An 18,633-nucleotide genomic window follows, 5' to 3' on the forward strand; every position below is an offset into this window, starting at 1 on the left:
CCCATCACAATGGCATCAGTAGTGCTCTTTCCAGGCATAAATCAATACTGCTGCTTACAAATATATACTTTCTTTCTTAGCCTAACTTCCACTACTCTTTTCCATAGCGTCATTGTGTGGTTCATCAATTTTATGCCTCTGTAGTTGCTACAACTCTGCACATCACCCTTGTTCTTAAAGATCAGCACAAAAACACTTCTCCTCCATTCCTCAGGCATCTTCTCACTCACTAAGAGTCCTGTTCAACAATCTAGATAGATTGTTCTTTAAATTTTCCTCATTCATCAGTTTATCAAAATACTCCTTAAAACCGCATACTCCTGCCTTCACTCTTTCATGTGACTCTATGTTCCTTTTTCTCTTCTGGAAATATGTGTCTCCTATTTCACACACAGTATATCTACCTTTCTTCTCTCCATCATGCCAGTTCTCTACCTTCGTCTGTCATTGTACCAAGGATGTCTATGAACCTTTTCCCTCCTCTCGTTCCTTGACCAACAGTAGTCCAATTTCTGGTGGCACCCTGTAGTCCAACAGTGCCGGTGGCAGTCGTTGTTAATCTAGGCCTCGACCAATCTGGTATGGAATTCCCACCGACGAGTCACGTTAAGTTTTGGCACGTTGTATGCCGGATGCCCTTCCTGATGCAACCCTCTCTATTTATCCGAGCTTGGGACCAGCACACAAGTCACTGGCTTGCAACCCCTGTGGCTAAATTAATTATTGGATGGCCCTGGTACTCTAAAAAGTAATTATATCTTACATAGTATTGCTAAAAGAACAAAGTTAGATTAGACCTCTCAAACCACTAAATGACCAGGCAACACACAAATAACCAAACATAATAATAAAGTAAGTACATAGTAAGTAATGCAAGCCATTCACTGTTTTCATTTATGATTTATTTCTCATTAATTATTTGTGTGTATAATTTTTATTTATCATTAATTCATTTATTCAGAAAAAAATACAGAAAAAATATGGACTAAAATATGGATTTAAAACTGAATAAAAATTGACTCTGCTGAGCCAATCAGAATTCTGTGAGGGAGACAGGTGGTGCACATGGAGACAAGAAGAAAGACACAGAAGAATTTCATTTTATTTCCCTGATTCATTCATTAAAGTGAAAGTGTGCCTGATAGCAGAAAAAAGAGCAGAAATACATCATAATTTTGAATGTTTGTAGACATCTGGAATGGCCAGTTGAAGGCTTCATACTCATTGTAATGAACTGATATGAAATGTAAGTCACTGTGGATAAGGGTGTCTGCTAAATGTCATAAACAATATGGGCTACGGAGTCCTGGATTTTGTTTAAAGAAAGTATACTGCACAAACTTTCACTGAAACAATATTGTTTCATAGGATTTTTTTTTCTACCCCTTTCAGAGTTCACTCACATCGCAGGAACTTTTGTGTACCTTTGTGTGGGATGGGACTCAGGTGGTTGGCCACGACTGGATTGAGAGTCAAGTGTGCAAAGTAGGAAGTTTGGATAATTCCATAAGTGAATGGAATGGAGGAAGAAACATTAGGAGATGATAGTCTAGAATTTCTCCGGATCAAAAGTAAAGGAGTTAAGAAGACTGAAGTATGTCAAAGACAAAGAAAAGAAAGATATTAGTTTTGTGATGATCCATTATGATGAGGATAAATTACCTGAAAGGATCTATTTGGGATACATAAGCTATGTGATCAGACCCTATGTACCTCTGCCGTTAGGGTGTTTTAGATTCTCGATTCTAGATTTTGGGAAATTTGTAAGCAAGGATTAATTCCCAAATGTTGTATCTGTGGTGGAGCACAGTGCAGGGAACGGAGGATGTCAGATGAGACAAGAGCCTTGAAAGTTAAAAAAAAATAAGAGTGGGAGAAGGATTAACATACTGTATGCAGCGGCATTGAAGAAAGTGGAACAGGAAACACAAACAAAAGAGCATGAGGCAGTAGCATCTCAAAAATGAATGAAGATCAGGAAGAATCTGTGAAAGACCCAGCGAAGATGACAAAGTGTCATTTGTAGCATTCATAGTGGAAGTGGTAAACTGCTCAGCACAAACGGATAACTGGTCAGAGGGAATTAAAATCACAATGAGGGCAGCAGAAAAGTATTTGGATGTAGATAGAATTAATGTGGAAATGATAATTGAGAGATTAAAGGCACCATTAGGGACATCTGCATCGGTGCAGTTCTTGTAATTGCAGTTTACTGGACCAATACACAGCTCGGTTTCTCATCCAATGCGTCTTTGCTGCGTTCAACTTCAGCCCTTATCACAGTGTGATAGTTGTTTTTTCTTCCAACAAAAATGAAGCGATTAACACCCATGAAAACATACTTTAGAAAACGACCATGATTTATTTTAATTGACCTTTTAAAATGTAAAACATATTATTGTGTATTTCGGCATTACAAATATGCAGCCGTGCATAGAAATGATTAAAGACACACATCATTATATTGTTTGAAAGCACTAAATGGCACAGAGAGAGTAACATCATGTGGAGTTATTTTGTTTTGTATTATTAAACATAATTTTAATTATATATATGAATCATTAGTGTATCATGATAGGAGAACAATGGGTCAGAGCAGGCTCCATCAACTGGCAGTTATGGCCATCGAGAAAGATGTCGTTGAGCAATTGGACCATGATAAAATTATCAACAGGTTTTCTACTCTAAAGGAGAGAAGACACAGGTTGATGGTGTCAGTTACGCGAGGTAAAAAACGGACCCAACTGCAGGATAGCTAAAATAAACGGGGATTTATTAACAAAACAAAACACGAAACAGGACAAAGACAAAACCAGACATGAAGACAACAGGATTCCGCGCTGCACAAGGCAACGCGGCTCAACTAAATAGTACTAATAATCATGACACATGAGGACAGGTATGCAGAGGCTGGGAGGAAAAGACAAGGGTGGGGCAGACACGTGAAAACAGAACAAAAACAAAAGGCACATGGCCAAAGTCCGGGCTGAGTCCTGGCAGATGGTCCAAATGAAAGACCAATAACTGGGCTGCAAAATCTTTGTCCCTGCTTCTCACAAGCTGCATCATTTTCACTTGTGTTTCATTCCGTCTGATAGTTAACCACAGTCCATTGTCCAGCCTCATACATGTGTTGTTTATATTGCTGATATGCATAGTCAAAGTTTATGGCTTTTATGTTATTTACTGGTTAAAAGTTTATTTTATTTTGTCAAAAAAGTTCCTTATCTGAGGTTTTTATGTGAGCATAGAAGTACAAACAGAAAATGTTGTGTTTGTACTGGAAACGTGTGTGCGTGTGTTTGTACAGTGAGTAATTAATCAGGAAGTCTTCATTGTAAAAAAAAAACTAACTTCACAACTCAAAATCTTCTAGTGACTGGTCACATCTAAATCTTTCATTTTTTTTTTTTTACAGTGAAATACAGGGAATACAATGGAATAGTGGATTGCAATAAGGTTAGTAGTATACAGCCCTACCCTGGGGGCTTCTAGAATCGCCCCTGCTTTACATAGAGATAGACAATGTGGATATGGTGGAGGTATAGTTACATTCATAAAATGAGGAATATGATATAGAATTGTTAAAGTTACTCAGGAACAAAGAATTATGGGAATTGAAATAATTATTTTGCATTTGAAGACAGTGGATGTAGCTAAATTTATTATTCCTCAGTTAAGTGTGTGTCTGTTTGCAGCTGGTTGCGTATTTTTGTTCTTTCGTTGTAGAAAGGTTACCCTAATTTAGAGGGAAATGTAAAATAAGTGCATTTGCTGGATTATTTTGTATTTAGTAGGTTTTAGAATTTCCTGCCTTTTAGCAGTTTATTTTTGTTAAGCGGTTAGTGATGGGAACATCTTAGGTTCGTTAACTCGAGCACATGTCTGTCTCCATGGAATCTGCACTAATTAAATGAAGCCACTCAGCTAATCGAAATTGTATTATTTATTTATTTGCTTTGTACAGTATATGAGCACAGTTGTTTTTTAACAGCATACTTTTTGGACTCGATATATTTGCTCCAACTACGGACATTAAGTTAACAGATGAAATTCATACGCGTGTGTGTTTGATAGCTTGATTTTATAGTTTAAAATGTTTCACCTGCAAACTTTGTGCATACACATGCAGTACTTTACCTGCATTTGTGAGACAAATGCAAATTCACATTCATGTCGCAAATGTCGCATGCCTCATTTGAATTAACATGTCATGTTGACTTGTGTCAACATGACATTTTTATCAGCATCATAAAACTCACATTAGAGAGGGAGAAGGGTTTCATATCCATTTCAACAATGTGATAAGTCTTTTTTCAATTGTGTCCACTTTTACAGCACATGTTTCTAGAAAATACTGTGATTGTTCAGAGGTTAACCTGATTGATTCAGTTGTGCTTCTTTTTGTTCTTTCTTCTCAAAGTTGTTCTTTGCAATGTATTGGATGGTAGCAACTTAAAAGGTAATGATCTGCTCAATACAGTTGCCTCATCCTTTAGTTTAATCCTTTATCAGGATGCTTTGGAAGTAGGCAACCCACTGGGCTCTCGCAGGAAAAAAACATAAATTACACTGTGTATATGCAACTCTTGCAGATATTCCTCCACATCATAGATCATGCATTGACCAGATGCAGCTTGTTTTGCTTTGCAGGGAGTAGGACTTCAAGTATTTTAGCCAGGACAAAGTGTTTAGCCTTCTCATCAAAGACCTTAAAGACATTTTTCACTTTGGCACTCTAATTCGTTTGTGGACACTGTGATTTGAGAGCAAACACTCTTATTTCAAACAGTGTGCTTGCAAATCACATAACTTTAAGAATCTATGTCAAAATAGTCAAATAGTCACAACTACGCGCATGGGTGTATTAACTGATCTTTTTCCAAAGTGGATCTATGCTACCAGAGTTAAGAGATGTCCTCCTGGGGTTGAATCCACTGTAAATGTATAAAAATATTCTCTCTGTGTCACCATTCTCTTTATGTTACAGAAATACAGCCTTCTGACCTCTCCATGAGTTTTTTAGAAGGTGGCTTTAAACTCCTCTCTCCACAAAGCCCAGTAGTGACTCCACAGACCCTTCTGTGCCAGCTCTTCGGACATCATCCACGCTGCAGAAGGTGCCAGGAAAAGCTAAAGGGAACTGAACAGCAACCTCTCATTGAACACAGGACACACAACCAGTGACCAGTTTGGTTGTCATCCTCCTCATCTTGATCACCTGCCTTGGGACAGGGTTACCCATCCAAGTGCATCCTCATGACAACACCTTCTGGCAATTTGCCAACTGGACGGCCAGGCAACATACTAATGTGTCCCGTATATCACTATGCTGATTCCTGTACTCTTTATTTTGCTTTCACTGTGCCTTTGTGGCCCTTATATTCTTCAGTGTCTCCAATCAATGTTACATTGTATGATTTCTAGGTATCAACCTGTCCCCAGAGCACCAGATTATTATCCTGTTCCTATGTAAGGTAGATAGGCGATGTATCTAGTATCTGATGGGGGTGGGAGAAAAAAATCGATTTACCAAATTATCGCGATTCTTTTTAAAACGATTTTGAGATCGATTTGTTTAGCTCAGAATCGATATATATTTTATAATTTTTATTTCCAGAGAGGTGGTGGGAAGATGTTATCGCTTTTATTCCAACAGAGGGTGAAAAACGTACCTCTTTGAGAATTGTTTCTGCACCTTCACGTTTTAAATCACAAGTATGGAAACACTTTGGATTTTACACACTGCCAGGAAGAGCTGCGCTGGACATGACTAAAATGGTATGCAAACTCTGCCATACAGTGATAGCATATTGTGGCAATACGACCAACTTGAGTGCCCACCTTGCTCAAAACCATCCCGAGCTGAATTGCGGGCTGAACACCAAACAACCTGCAGCATCTCAACAAACTCTGGATGTGATATTGAGTAAATTACCATGCACTTCAGAGAAGGCAAAATGCATCACAGAGTATTATATATTATATTCAAGTTTTTGGTACTTGAAAATTGTATGGTTCAAGGTTCTTTATGTATGTGTATGCTCCTGAAATAAAAATTCAGAAAGATGTGATGCATTGTTTTTGTTAATATAACTTGTAAACAGTCTCTTTAAGGGTATGATCAAGTATTTGCCATTTAAACAGTGAATTGCAATAGCTACAGAATCACAATATGTATTGAATCTGCACAAAAGTATCGGGATAGTATTGAATTGCCAGATTAGTGAATCATCCCAGCCCTAGTATCTGAGAAGTGACTGAGGGTCTGGCCCAGGCCAGGAATGCAGTAACAGTGATTACTCGTTTAGCCCGGCTTCCAGAGAAAGATAGATAATCATATATGAGTTGTTTATCCATTATAAGTTTATCATGGATAAAGGAGGGGAATTGTGTGAAAAATTGTATGAAATACTTCATCTTTTCTGAAAATGTTGCAGACTTTCTGTACAAAGCACAATGTTCTTTTATCACACACACTCACATACACACACAAATTCTCTCTCTCTCTCTCTCTCTCTCTCTCTCTCTCACACACACACACACACACACACACACACACACACACACACACACACACACACACACACACACCTTAGCACATCTGCTCTGCTACAACAAGAAGTTATGAAAAACATGATACTGCTCTGGGAGGATTCCTGCTTCATAATAACGGTCAAGGTATCTTCTGCAGATACTAGCATTAAGCTAGCATCTGCACACACACATTATGTCCTTCCTCTTTTTGTGTGTATATATATATATATATATATATATATATATATATATATATATATATATATATATATATATATATATATATATTCTCTTTGAAAGACTGACTGGCGTGTTTCATTGAGACTTCCCAGAGTACTCGACGGAGAACCAGAAACCGAGCAGAGGGAGAGGAGATGGGCTCAGAAATCCTGTCCACGCGGCAGATGCAGGGGCAGTTCTAGGATTTCATCTTTAGATTTCACCTCAGTGAGAATTTAAAACAAGAAGAGTTATATATTATATATTATATGACTACATAGTAAGCCAAAAGTTATGGTATTATTTAAACTGGCAAAAGTGGACACCAAAATTTTATGCATGATGTAATGCTGCCAGTCTTGAATCAAATAAGTTCATGTATGTGTGCATTCTCTACGAACAGTGTGTCTAATGAATGCACTCACTCACTCATCTTCTACCGCTTATCCGACTAATGAATGCAGTCATTAATAAAAAAAAATATTCACAAGACAAAGACCAAATCAGTAAATGTTATTTTTATTTAGTATTGAATGGATTGTTTGCATTAATATTTCGTTTGTGCTACAAATCGTGTAATATGACTACTGAAATGTCACTGCTTTTGGTTGCCGCCTTTGCGGCCTCAGCCGATTAACGTTATAGATAAACGCCTCCAGCACTGACTGCGCGTGCACGCGCTCCGTTCAAATAAATCAGACAACTGATGGGGCACTTTTGAAAGACTACAACGCACGTGCGTAAAAGCAAAGTAAAAAAAAATCGCATTTTGGATTATAATAATAAATAACTTTCTTTCCCATCGACGACATGTCCTGCATTTAACGTAATTTTTATTGTTTATTTATGAAAGTAAAAAAATTATACTTTTAGTTTTAGGGTGGCTGAGATCACAGACAGGGGGGCTGAATCCACCCTAAAAAAAGGCCTGGAGAACCGCCCCTGGGCAGATGAGAGGGAAATAATTCCTTACAGTTTTTAATCCTGTCCAGGCGGCAGACGATAGAGAAATAATTCCTTACAGGTACATTATCAAAGGTGCTAACGGTAGCCCCGCCGGTGATTTGGGTGTCGAAAAAGAAGGAACTGGTTCTAAATTAGGCTTTGGCTCCGAACCAGCACTCAAACTGCCTCGGTGGTAAAAGGGCATTTGTCAAACTCTTCTTATGGTCAGCATAGTTGAGGTCCTCACAGACAAGACTGCGGTGAAAAAAAAAAGATAATTTAAACTTGGTAAGATTTGTTTATTTTTAATTAACAGTTTTTTTTCTTTATGCACAGTAATATAACAACGTTATAAAAAAAATACATGTTAAAGTAGAAATAACTTTAAGAAAATGTTTTTATATTAGTTAAGAATCATTAAATAAGATGTCACTTTTGAATATAATATTTGCAACAACTGATGCTAAAGGTAAACATTTTTGTTTTTGGCAGTGTTCGGTTGTTTGTGAAATGCAGTTAATGACTGTTCAACTTGTAATAAATAAATAAATAAATAATTTTGTGAATGGGTTAACTTCAACAAAACTTGTTAAATGTAAATTTTGCTTTAACTAAAGTCGATGTTCACTGCTTAATGATGCTTGTTAGAGGTTCCTACTAATTGTTGTCGGTGGGGCCTTGAATAGTGGTGCACCGTGTGTTTGTGTATATATTACTCCTGCTTCGCGCATGCGCATTCAGTAGCACCGTGTGCGCTTTAGGGAACGAGGTGATTTTACTCTCTGGTAATTAATTTTATTGCATTTATTGTTACTTTTAGCTTAATTATTATTAGCTCAATAATGATCTCGAAGCTTTTTGTCCTGATTGTCCTTTGATTTAGTTTTACAGCCTTTTATGTAAAATAATAACAAATCAGAAATACACTGTAAGAAAATAGTGACATTTTCTATAAAATTATTTATTTATTTATTTATTTATTTATTTATTTATTTATTTATTTTTGGGGGGGGGGTATTGAGTGTAGCATTTATTTGATAAATAGACCAAAGTGTGGCTTGTGATATTTAAACATTATTTTAGAAGCTTATTTAGATAATACTGGCAAATTAAACCATATTGATCATCAATATTGGTTTATCAATTCTGTTGGTGCATTTGTCCTGCCTTGAGCAGTTGATTAGCCTTCTCTAATGAGTCTTTTCCTATTAGTCCGGTTCTTGCAAGTATTTGGAACCTAATAGGGTCAGTAACTGGTTTAGCCATTCTAGTCTTCCTATTTCCTTTAGGATTACATCCACTTTGCCTGATGTCTCTGTCATGTCTTCTTCCCCCGAGAAACTTTTTAACTATGTGGGCTTAAGGGCTTTGCATCGTCTTCTGACCCGGAGTCAGGCTGAACTGTCGGATTGAATTTAGTCTTTCTGTTAATATATCTCTTAGTCCTTCTATGTGGGTATGTTTAGGTCAGTGAGGTCTGAGAATACATGACATAGGAATTCCTGTCTATTGGGTCTATTTTGGCCTTTTCATTCATGTCAGTCCTGTCCCCAATCTCATCCCCTTTTTCTCCGGTGGCTAGGCATAGCATTTTTCCCAGCTTCAGGTCAGTGAATTTTTTTAACCTTTTTAATGTGGTGTTAGGCTTCTTCATTTGGTTCAACACGGCTGAAGTTAACACACACCTTTTTATTCTCTGCTCCCCTGCTCTGTTTGAGTTTCTCCTATCCCTAGAAGTTGATCTTTTTTGCCTTGTTTTTATTCTAGTTCTTGGTTGGATGTTACCTTAGTAGGATCTTTCTGTTGGGGTAGAAAGGGGTAGAGACTTTTCTGAGTCTCATCCCATGGCCGTGGCATTACTGAATCTATTTCATCCTTGTTTGAGGGCGACTGTCTCACACTAATTCTCCTTTTCCTATGAGCATCTACCAATTCTTGGGCCATGGGAGTTTTGCCTCGTCCTGTAGTTTTTCCCGCAATAGATGTGTCTCCTAAACTTACTTCTGACATGTCACCTGTGGATCTTTTCCCAGTCTCTGGTGGTAATGGAAGTTTAAGTTCCCTACCTTTGTGCCATATACTAACTATCCAGCTTGAGCCTGAATATTCTGGAGGGGCTTGCATGCCATCGTCCACTCGGACGACAACATCCTTTCCCAGAGCTCTACACAAATCTCTAATACTTTTGGGAGTTAGGGCGTGCATCTCACCTCCCAGTGTGCTACCGATTCTGCCCCTCCTTGTTGGTGAGGGCCAGCTGGCAGTTTGATAACCAAATGTATCACAGGTGGATTGCTCATTTTATGGGATGGAAGGTTTTTTTTTAAACTATCTCTTGTATCGGATACTTTCTAGTTCCTTGTGCAGTTACCTTATTTAGTTGAACTTTTTGCAATTTTCATAGACTTTCTATGCATTATTTTTCAAAGATCCCCGTAGGGGCCACCATGATGTATTTATACTGACGTACGTGTCCCTTAGTGACACTTGTTTTCGTATTGGGTAGGAAACCCTTTCACAATCCCACTACTGAATGTGTCCTAGATTGTATGGGTTAATATTGAAAATGCAAGATCAACTATCAGAGTTAGATTTACCTTGAACGAGGTTGTCCTTTGAGGTCCCTGGGTCTCCTAACAAAGGATCCTCTTCAAGTTCTTCTACCTAATCTATTGTTTTGATTCTTTAGGGGGTTTTTACACTTGGTTACTTCATGCGTTTTCTGTGATCGGATAGCTATCCGATCATAAAAAGACCAGGTGTAAATGCCCTCTGAAACGTTTTCGAGACTGATCTTAGTTCTTCTACCTAGGGTATTGTTTGAAACTTTAGATGAAGGAGTCAGACTTGGACTTTCTTTTCTTTTCAGGGTCCTTACATTGGGAGTCCTTGTTTTTATAAAAGCAATGTAATACAGATAAATGTGTGTAATGTATGTAAAGTAAAAGTAGAATACAAATAAAATCCCAGTCAAATAATCAAACAGTATTGGAATAAGTAAAAGTAATTAAAATGCAAAGATGGTAACAAAGCAAGAAACACTCTCCAAGTGTATGCCTGCGTTTGTTTTCTGATGCAGACTGAATAAGCAATAACTGAGTATAACACGCACGAGCTTGCCTACAACAAAATGCATACTGGGTATAGGTTTAGGCAAGCTTTTATATATATTCCTTTCTTCCAAAAGTCATCTTTGGATTTGGTATTAGATGTAAACTTTTATTTCTAAATGACTATAGACCACTGGTACTCACATTGCATAATGAATGTCCCAGAAAGTAGTTAGAAACGTAGGTGCTCCCGGAGGCACTGTTCTGTCTCCATTTCTTTTCACCCACTACACTTTGTTTTTCCAGCACAACACAAAGCATATTCAGACTGGAGAGCACCATTTTTGAGTTTGTTAAACTTTCCTTATGGGCATATAGTGACATAGATGGGGTCCTCACACACAAGACTGCGGTGAATTTACTTGGATTAAAAAGATTTTTTTTCTTTTTTTTTTTTAATGAAATATGTTCATGCATTTACTAATAACATGAATACATATTTAAACATTAATGTGGCTTTGCAATTAACAATTTGCTTTTTTTTGCTTATTCTGTCACTTAACGCTTTCTATACCAATAGATAAAAATACCTGTATAGTTGTGTGTGTGTGTGTATGTGTGTGTGTGTGTATATATGTATATATATATATATATATATATATATATATATATATATATATATATATAATATACTGAATAAAGAAAAAATAACTATTTTGCCTGATTTTAGGTAATACATTTATTTAATAAGGTTTATTCCCAGTGAAACTGAAATGTACTTTTATAACAAAAATATATTGCTCACTTTATTTCTACCTTCCAAAAGAATAGCATAGCATTTATTTAATAAATGCATCACAATATGACTAATGTGACATCTAAACTTTATTTTAGAAACTGATTCAGATAGTACTAGCAAATTCAACATATATGTTGATCACAACTGGTACTGTGACTCAAATTCCTCTATATTGTAACAAAGGATTAATGTATTTTGCACATTTGCTTTTGCTTGTCAGTTTGTGAGGTTCTCACTGAGAAGACTGCTGTGAATTTACTGGGATTTAAGAAAAAGGTCACTTCTACTTGGTAAGTTTTCCTTCTTTAAGTAAATGAATAATTTTAAAAACTATATTTGTCTGATTCCCTTAAATAGATATATAAATATATTTATATTATATTTATATACAGTTAATTAATTAAACTTATCATAGTCTAAATACAAAAATGTAAGTTAAATAACTGTGTAAGAAGAACTAAAATTGTTTTTTTTTTATATTATTTAGGAAATGTCAAGTATGATATTACTTTTGAATATATTTACAAGAATAGTCTTGATGTTGAAGGTAGATTGTCAGTTATTTAGTTACTGGATAGTTTTGTCATAGTGTTCCTAAAGAAACAAAGTTAAATTAAATTGGCCTGTTAAATGGCCAGAAACCCAGGAAACATAACCTTGAAACTCTTGTTGGCAGCACTATTTTTGAGGGAGCTTTATATGTTTACCTGAATGCTGATAGCCTAAGTTTTGGCTTTGTTTATTTACTTGCCTTGTTTATTGACTTCAGTTTCTGTGACTGATGAATAAAGCACAGAATACTTATTTACCACCTAATAATCTAAGATGTTTTGTCTACTGTTCTGCTACAGAGTGAAACGTCTGGCTGTATTCACACAATTAATCACCACAGAGGGATTTGTGCAGAATGGACAAGAAGAGAATCCATTTCTGCTCAGAGTGTGGAAAGAGTTTTTTAACTCAGAGTATACTAAAAATACACATGCGCATTCACACAGGAGAAAAGCCCTATAGCTGCTCACAGTGTGGAAAGAGTTTTACAGTGTCAAGTTCTTTGAAAAGGCACCAGCGCATTCACACTGAAGAGAATCATTATAGCTGCTCACATTGTGGAAAGAGTTTTACATATTCAAGTTCTCTGAAAGACCACCAGCGCATTCATACTGGAGAGAAGCCCTATAGCTGCTCACACTGTGGAAAGAGTTTTACATATTCAAGTTCTCTGAAAGACCACCAGCACATTCACACTGGAGAGAAGCCTTATAGCTGCTCACACTGTGGAAAGAGTTTTACACAGTCAAGGTCTTTGAAAGACCACCAGCGCATTCACACTGGAGAGAAGCCCTATAGCTGCTCACACTGTGGAAAGAGTTTTACAACGTCAAGTTATTTGAAAAACCACCAGCGCATTCACACTGGAGTGAAACCATATTACTGCTCACACTGTGGAATGAGCTTTACAGCATCAGATTATTTGAGAAAGCATCTGCGCATTCACACCGGAGAAAAGCCCTATAGCTGCTCAGAATGTGGAAAGAGTTTTACAGTTTCAAGTAGCTTGAATAAGCACCAGCGCATTCACACTGGAGAAAAGCCCTATAGCTGCTCACACTGTGGAAAGAGTTTTACAGTTTCAAGTAATTTGATTAAGCACCAGCGCATTCACACTGGAGAAAAGCCCTATAGCTGCTCACACTGTGGAATGGGTTTTACAGAATTAAGTTCTTTGAAAATACACCAGCGCAATCACACTGGAGTGAAGCCCTATAGCTGCTCACACTGTGAAAAGAGTTTTACATTTTCAGGTAATTTGAATAAGCACCAGCGCATTCACACTGGAGAGAAGCCCTATAGCTGCTCACACTGTGGAAAGAGTTTTACATTTTCAGGTAATTTGATTAAGCACCAGCGAATTCACACTGGAGAGAAGCCCTATAGCTGCTCACACTGTGGAAAAAGTTTTACAAGATCAGATTATTTGAAAACGCACCTGCTCATTCACACTGGAGAGAAGCCCTTTAGCTGCTCACTCTGTGGAAAGAGTTTTATACAGTCAAGAATTTTGAAAAAGCACCTACGCATTCATACAGGATGAAGCCATTTGACTGCTCACTATGTGGGAAGAGCTTTACAACTTCATCTTATCTGAAATAGCACCAATTTATTCACACATGAGTGAAGCCACATTACTGTTCATACTGTGGGAAGAGTTTAAAACGTTCATATCATTTGAAAAAGCACCAGATTTTTTACAATGGAGAAAAAATATATTGCTGATGTCAATATGAAAAGTGTTGTAGAGATTTATCTAAGAACATTTAAAGGAAACAAAGCAAGTCATCAGCAGATTTATACAAAACTTCCCCATGCAAAACATATAATGGTGGAGAACACAGACACTGTCAAGAAGAATTTCAATTCATGTGTAGATTGACAAATGCTTGAAATGTTAATTAATATTAGGTATAATAAGCTGCAGCAATTTGTATCAATTATTCAAGCTCCTTGGGTCAATCCTGAGCTTGGCTTTCTTTGTGTGTTCTTTACAGTGAGGTTCACTCTGGATTTTGACCAGTTACTTCTCATACCCCAGAATGCCAGTAGATGAACTTATTACCCTATAGGGGGATATGATTAATAAAAAAAAACAACTGAAAAATTTTCTTTGTAAATGTAACTATGTGCTGATTAGCTTAGTTTTACTTATTACATTAAATTACTCATTATTACATTGGGTTTGCTTTATTTACGAAGTGGATGCAAATCTGCCTTCAGTCTTTTAGTACCTTATGTGTTAGTGAATCATTCAAAGATTTTTGAGTTTTTGTCCTTGGTAAATTACCCAAAGCATCATGTTTGGTTCCAGTACCAAAAAAGGGATGCCCCAGCAAACTAAATGATTATAGACCACTGGCACTCACATCACACATAATAAAGGCACATAATGTCCCAGAAGCCAGTTAGAAACATAGGTGCTCCCAGAGGAACTGTTCTGTCTCGAGTTGTAGGAATAAGTGAGAATAGAGTTGTAGGATTCATGAATTCCCCTCGACCCAAAGCTAAAACTCAACCCAAATACACTTTAGGAGACATTCCTGCCCAAAAGCAAAGTAAACAAAAACAAATGAGCACGGTAAAAAGGAGGAGGCATAGAGAAGCTAAACAGGACAGAAAAAAGGAACAAAAGAAACTGATGTTTGCTAAAAAATAAATTCTGAAAATAGAAAACTTAGTTACAGAAATGAAATAATTGCATATGAATTAAATACATTACAATTCCAATTGCCATAAATGCTACTGCAAGATGGCAGAGGATCAGATGCTGTACCTATACAGCTAGAAGAAGATTTCAACTGACTAAGGGTGTTTTCACACCTAGTTCGTTTGAGCCCTCCAAACGCTCTCGGAGCGGTTCAGTGTGTGTATATGTGAACAAACGCTGTGATCTGAGACCCCTTAAAAGGACCCAGAAGCGAACTGTACTCAGACCACCTCAGGAGGTGGTCTGAGTATGGTTCGTTTGTGGTTCGATTCGTGTGTGACATGTGAAAGCAATGAGGTCCCAGTCCGCTTTGCGTTTCATTTCGCCAAATGTTCCTGGAGGCTTGCCATACCTGCAGCCGTGTTCCGTCACTGTGACTGCTGAAAACACACAACTTTTCACCATGGCAGGTCACGGAGTTGTGTGGTCTTATGAAGAAAGCTGTGCACTTATTGATATTTGGAAAGAGGATGGCATTAAACGCCAACTATTCGCAACACATAAAAATATAAAAGTATTTCTTCTGTTTTCTCAAAAACTGAAGGAAATGGGGTACAACAGAACAGCACTACAATGTCGCGTAAAAGTGAAAAAACTACGACAGACGTACATGAGCACACTTCTTATGAAGTTGAGGTGTGAACAGGAAAGGGTCACTTCAATACTACAGAGGACCAAAAAGAGAACTGGGTTTGGTTCTTTTAAAACGAACTGTGTGAAAACACCCTAAGGGTCCGTTTGGTGTTCACAATATAGTGGACTCAAAAGAGAACCCAGTTTATGAGCTTATGAGAACCCAGTTCTCTTTTTGGTCCTCTTTAGTATTGAAGTGATCTCAGACCCTTTCGTGTTCACACACACACTTCATAAGAACTCAGAACCCAGAATTCTGTGCAGCAATGGATTTTGGGTATTTGGTCTATTTTTAATATATATATATATATATATATATGTATGTGTGTGTGTATATATATGTGTGTGCATGTATGTGTGTATATATATGTGTGTATATGTATATGTGTGTTAAATATTCTTAATTATAAATAGTATTTGTTGAGAATAGTTGGCGTTTATTGGCATCCTATTTCCAAATATCAATAAATGCACAGCTTTCTTCATAAGACCACATGACTCCGTGACCTGCCATGGCGAAAAGTTTTGTGTTTTCAGCAGTCACAGTGACGGAACATGGCTGCAGGTATGGCAAGCCTCCAGGAACATTTGGCGAAACGAAATGCAAAGCAATGCAATGCAAAGCATTGCTTTCACATGTCGCACACAAATCGAACCACAAACGAACCGTACTCAGACCACCTCCGGAGGTGGTCTGAGTACGGTTCGTTTGTGGGTCCTTTAAAGGGGTCTCAGATCACATGGTTTGTTCACATATACACACTGAACCACTCTGAGAGCGTTTGGAGGGCTCAAAGGAACTAGGTGTAAAAACACCCTAAGAAAATTTATGCGATAATAAGATTTGAATAATGGGTGTGTGAACTATAGGCAAGCTTATGTTTAGTTTGTGAACTACATTTGCATTGTTTAAGTATTGTGGAGATTTTATTTGTAATTTTATTTACATATATTATGTACACATTTTTATAACATTGCTTTAAATAAAAACAAGGCCTCCCATTGTGAGGACCCTGAAAAGACAAGAAGGTCTAAGTCTGACTCCTTTATCTTAAGTTCAAACAATAGACTAGGTAGAAGAACTTGAAGAAGCTGAGACTTCGAAGGACAACCCATTCCAAGGTAAGACCAGTCTTGATTTATACTGTCTGCCGTGATAGCAGCTTACTCGTGCAAAACACAGGATGCACTCCTTAGTGTGTCTGTCGAAGCTTTGTTTAGACAGGCCAGAAACATTTGTCACTAAGGGACACGCAGGTCAGTACAATTACTTTACTCCATTTCTTTTCACCCACTACACTTTGTTTTCCCAGAACAACACAAAGCATTTTCAGACCGGAGATCACATTGTGAAAGTTCTCTGATTGTGGAAATGTTGAAATCATCATGTGTTGACAAAAATCATACTATGCCATATCACCCTATGTTTAACAGTCAAACTGAAAGGTTTAATCAGACTCTTGGTGCTATGATAAGGTCCTTACTCCCAAGGTCTAATGCTAATTGGCCCTAGATGCTGACATTCTCTTACAACTGCACTAGGCATGAGCCTATCGGCTACCCTCCACTCTTTATGTTGTTTGGTCGAACTCCTAGGTTGCCTTTGGTTGTTTTGTTGCGAGTGTAATTTTGGATGGGGGGACTGTTGATGTGAGTAAATATGTCCAGCTTTTAGCTGCGTCCAAAATCGCTTACTTCCATCCAATGATTAGGCGAATTAGTGCTTAGGCGGCAGATTTGGACGCAGCGTAGTATACCATCTATCAAGCTGATGCCTCGCGTCTCTACTTCTAATGACTTTTGGTACATTCACCACCACCAACTGGACTGGAGTGTGAAGCACTAGTAAGATGACGCCTCACGTCTAAGTCATCCTTGCGTCTTTTGACCAATCAGCATTCAGAAGCAAGATAAGGCAATCACCTATTTTTTCTGGACATCGGCAATTCTGAGGTAAGTTAACTAAGTTTCTTTTTTCAAGTTTGGGCCTGTGGATAAGAAGCTATGCATGAACATTTGTTCTGCGGGTGGAAGAGACAAGGCCCAGTGAGAAAGGAATTTGATGGGAGTCAAAGAGAGAAGGTTGGAGTTTGACTGCCGGCCAACCACAAGTGCTGCAGAAAAACGACTTCAAGCCGCAGAGGACGAACAAAAAGCAATAAAGAGACATATTGCTAAACAACAAAAACGGGCACTTGAAAGTCTTGTGGCAGCCAAAAAACAAAAGAAATAGCAATATTTGTGTTCATCAATTCATTAAGGTTCCAAGGCACTCAAATTGTACAGAGAAAAATTATTTCCAAGAAATTTTGGTAAAAATAGGATTAATAAAAGTGTTTTTTTTCACTTGAAGCAAATGTTGTCTTTTCCTTTTATCTTCTTGTCAGAGTGCTTCATTTTAAGTTCTCAATTTTTCATGAGGGGTTATTTCGAACCTTGTCATCTTTTTCACCTCTTGTGAGTTTGCAGGTATGATAGTGACATAGTTGGGGTCTTCACACACAAGACTGGTGAATTTACTTGGATTAAAAATTTATCTTACAATTTATTTTATTCTTTTTTTTATGAAATAAGTTCATGCATTTACTAATAACATGAATAAATATTTAAACGTTAATGAGACTTTGCAATTGACAATTTTCCTTTTTTTTTTTTGCTTATTCTGTCACTTACTGTATAAACGTTATCTATACCAATAGATAAAAATACCTGTATAGATGAGTATATATACTGAAAAAAGAAAAATAACAATATTTTGCCTGATTTAATAGGGTTTATTCTCAGTGAAACTAAAATGGACTTATAACAAAATATATTGGTCACTTTATTGGCATAGCATTTATTTGATAAATGCACCACAGTATCACTGTGACAGTTAAACTTTATTTAAGAAGCTGATTCAGACAGTACTAGCAAATTCAACATATACAGTATGTTGATCACAACTGGTAGTGTGACTCAAATTCCTCTATATTGTAACAAAGGATGAAGGTATTTAGCACATCTATTTTGCTTCTATTTTGCATCTGCTTGTCAGTGAGTTCAGCAATGCCAAAGTTTGCTCCATTTTATTTTCATTACATGTTACAGTATTTTCTCAGTTGGGGATGTGGTAGCCTAGTGATATGTTGTGGCAATTGGAATGTTGTGAGTTCAATTCCCACAGTCAAAAAAATGGTTTTGCAGCA

At 37.2% G+C, this 18,633-nt stretch overlaps 1 protein-coding gene across 1 annotated transcript; it reads left to right on the forward strand.

The window, feature by feature from the left end:
* The first annotated feature begins 8,400 nt into the window (after positions 1–8,400).
* LOC113662860 (zinc finger protein 135-like) lies at positions 8,401–14,279 on the forward strand. The gene is given in 4 exon segments (XM_027178023.2): positions 8,401–8,486; positions 11,771–11,840; positions 12,402–13,640; positions 13,643–14,279. Coding segments are annotated over 2 exon segments (1,245 nt in total). The 5' UTR covers positions 8,401–8,486; positions 11,771–11,840; positions 12,402–12,457; the 3' UTR covers positions 13,705–14,279.
* Positions 14,280–18,633: the final 4,354 nt, after the last annotated feature.

This window comes from Tachysurus fulvidraco, chromosome 4 (genome assembly GCF_022655615.1).
Source record: "Tachysurus fulvidraco isolate hzauxx_2018 chromosome 4, HZAU_PFXX_2.0, whole genome shotgun sequence".
Taxonomy (NCBI): Eukaryota; Metazoa; Chordata; class Actinopteri; order Siluriformes; family Bagridae; genus Tachysurus; species Tachysurus fulvidraco.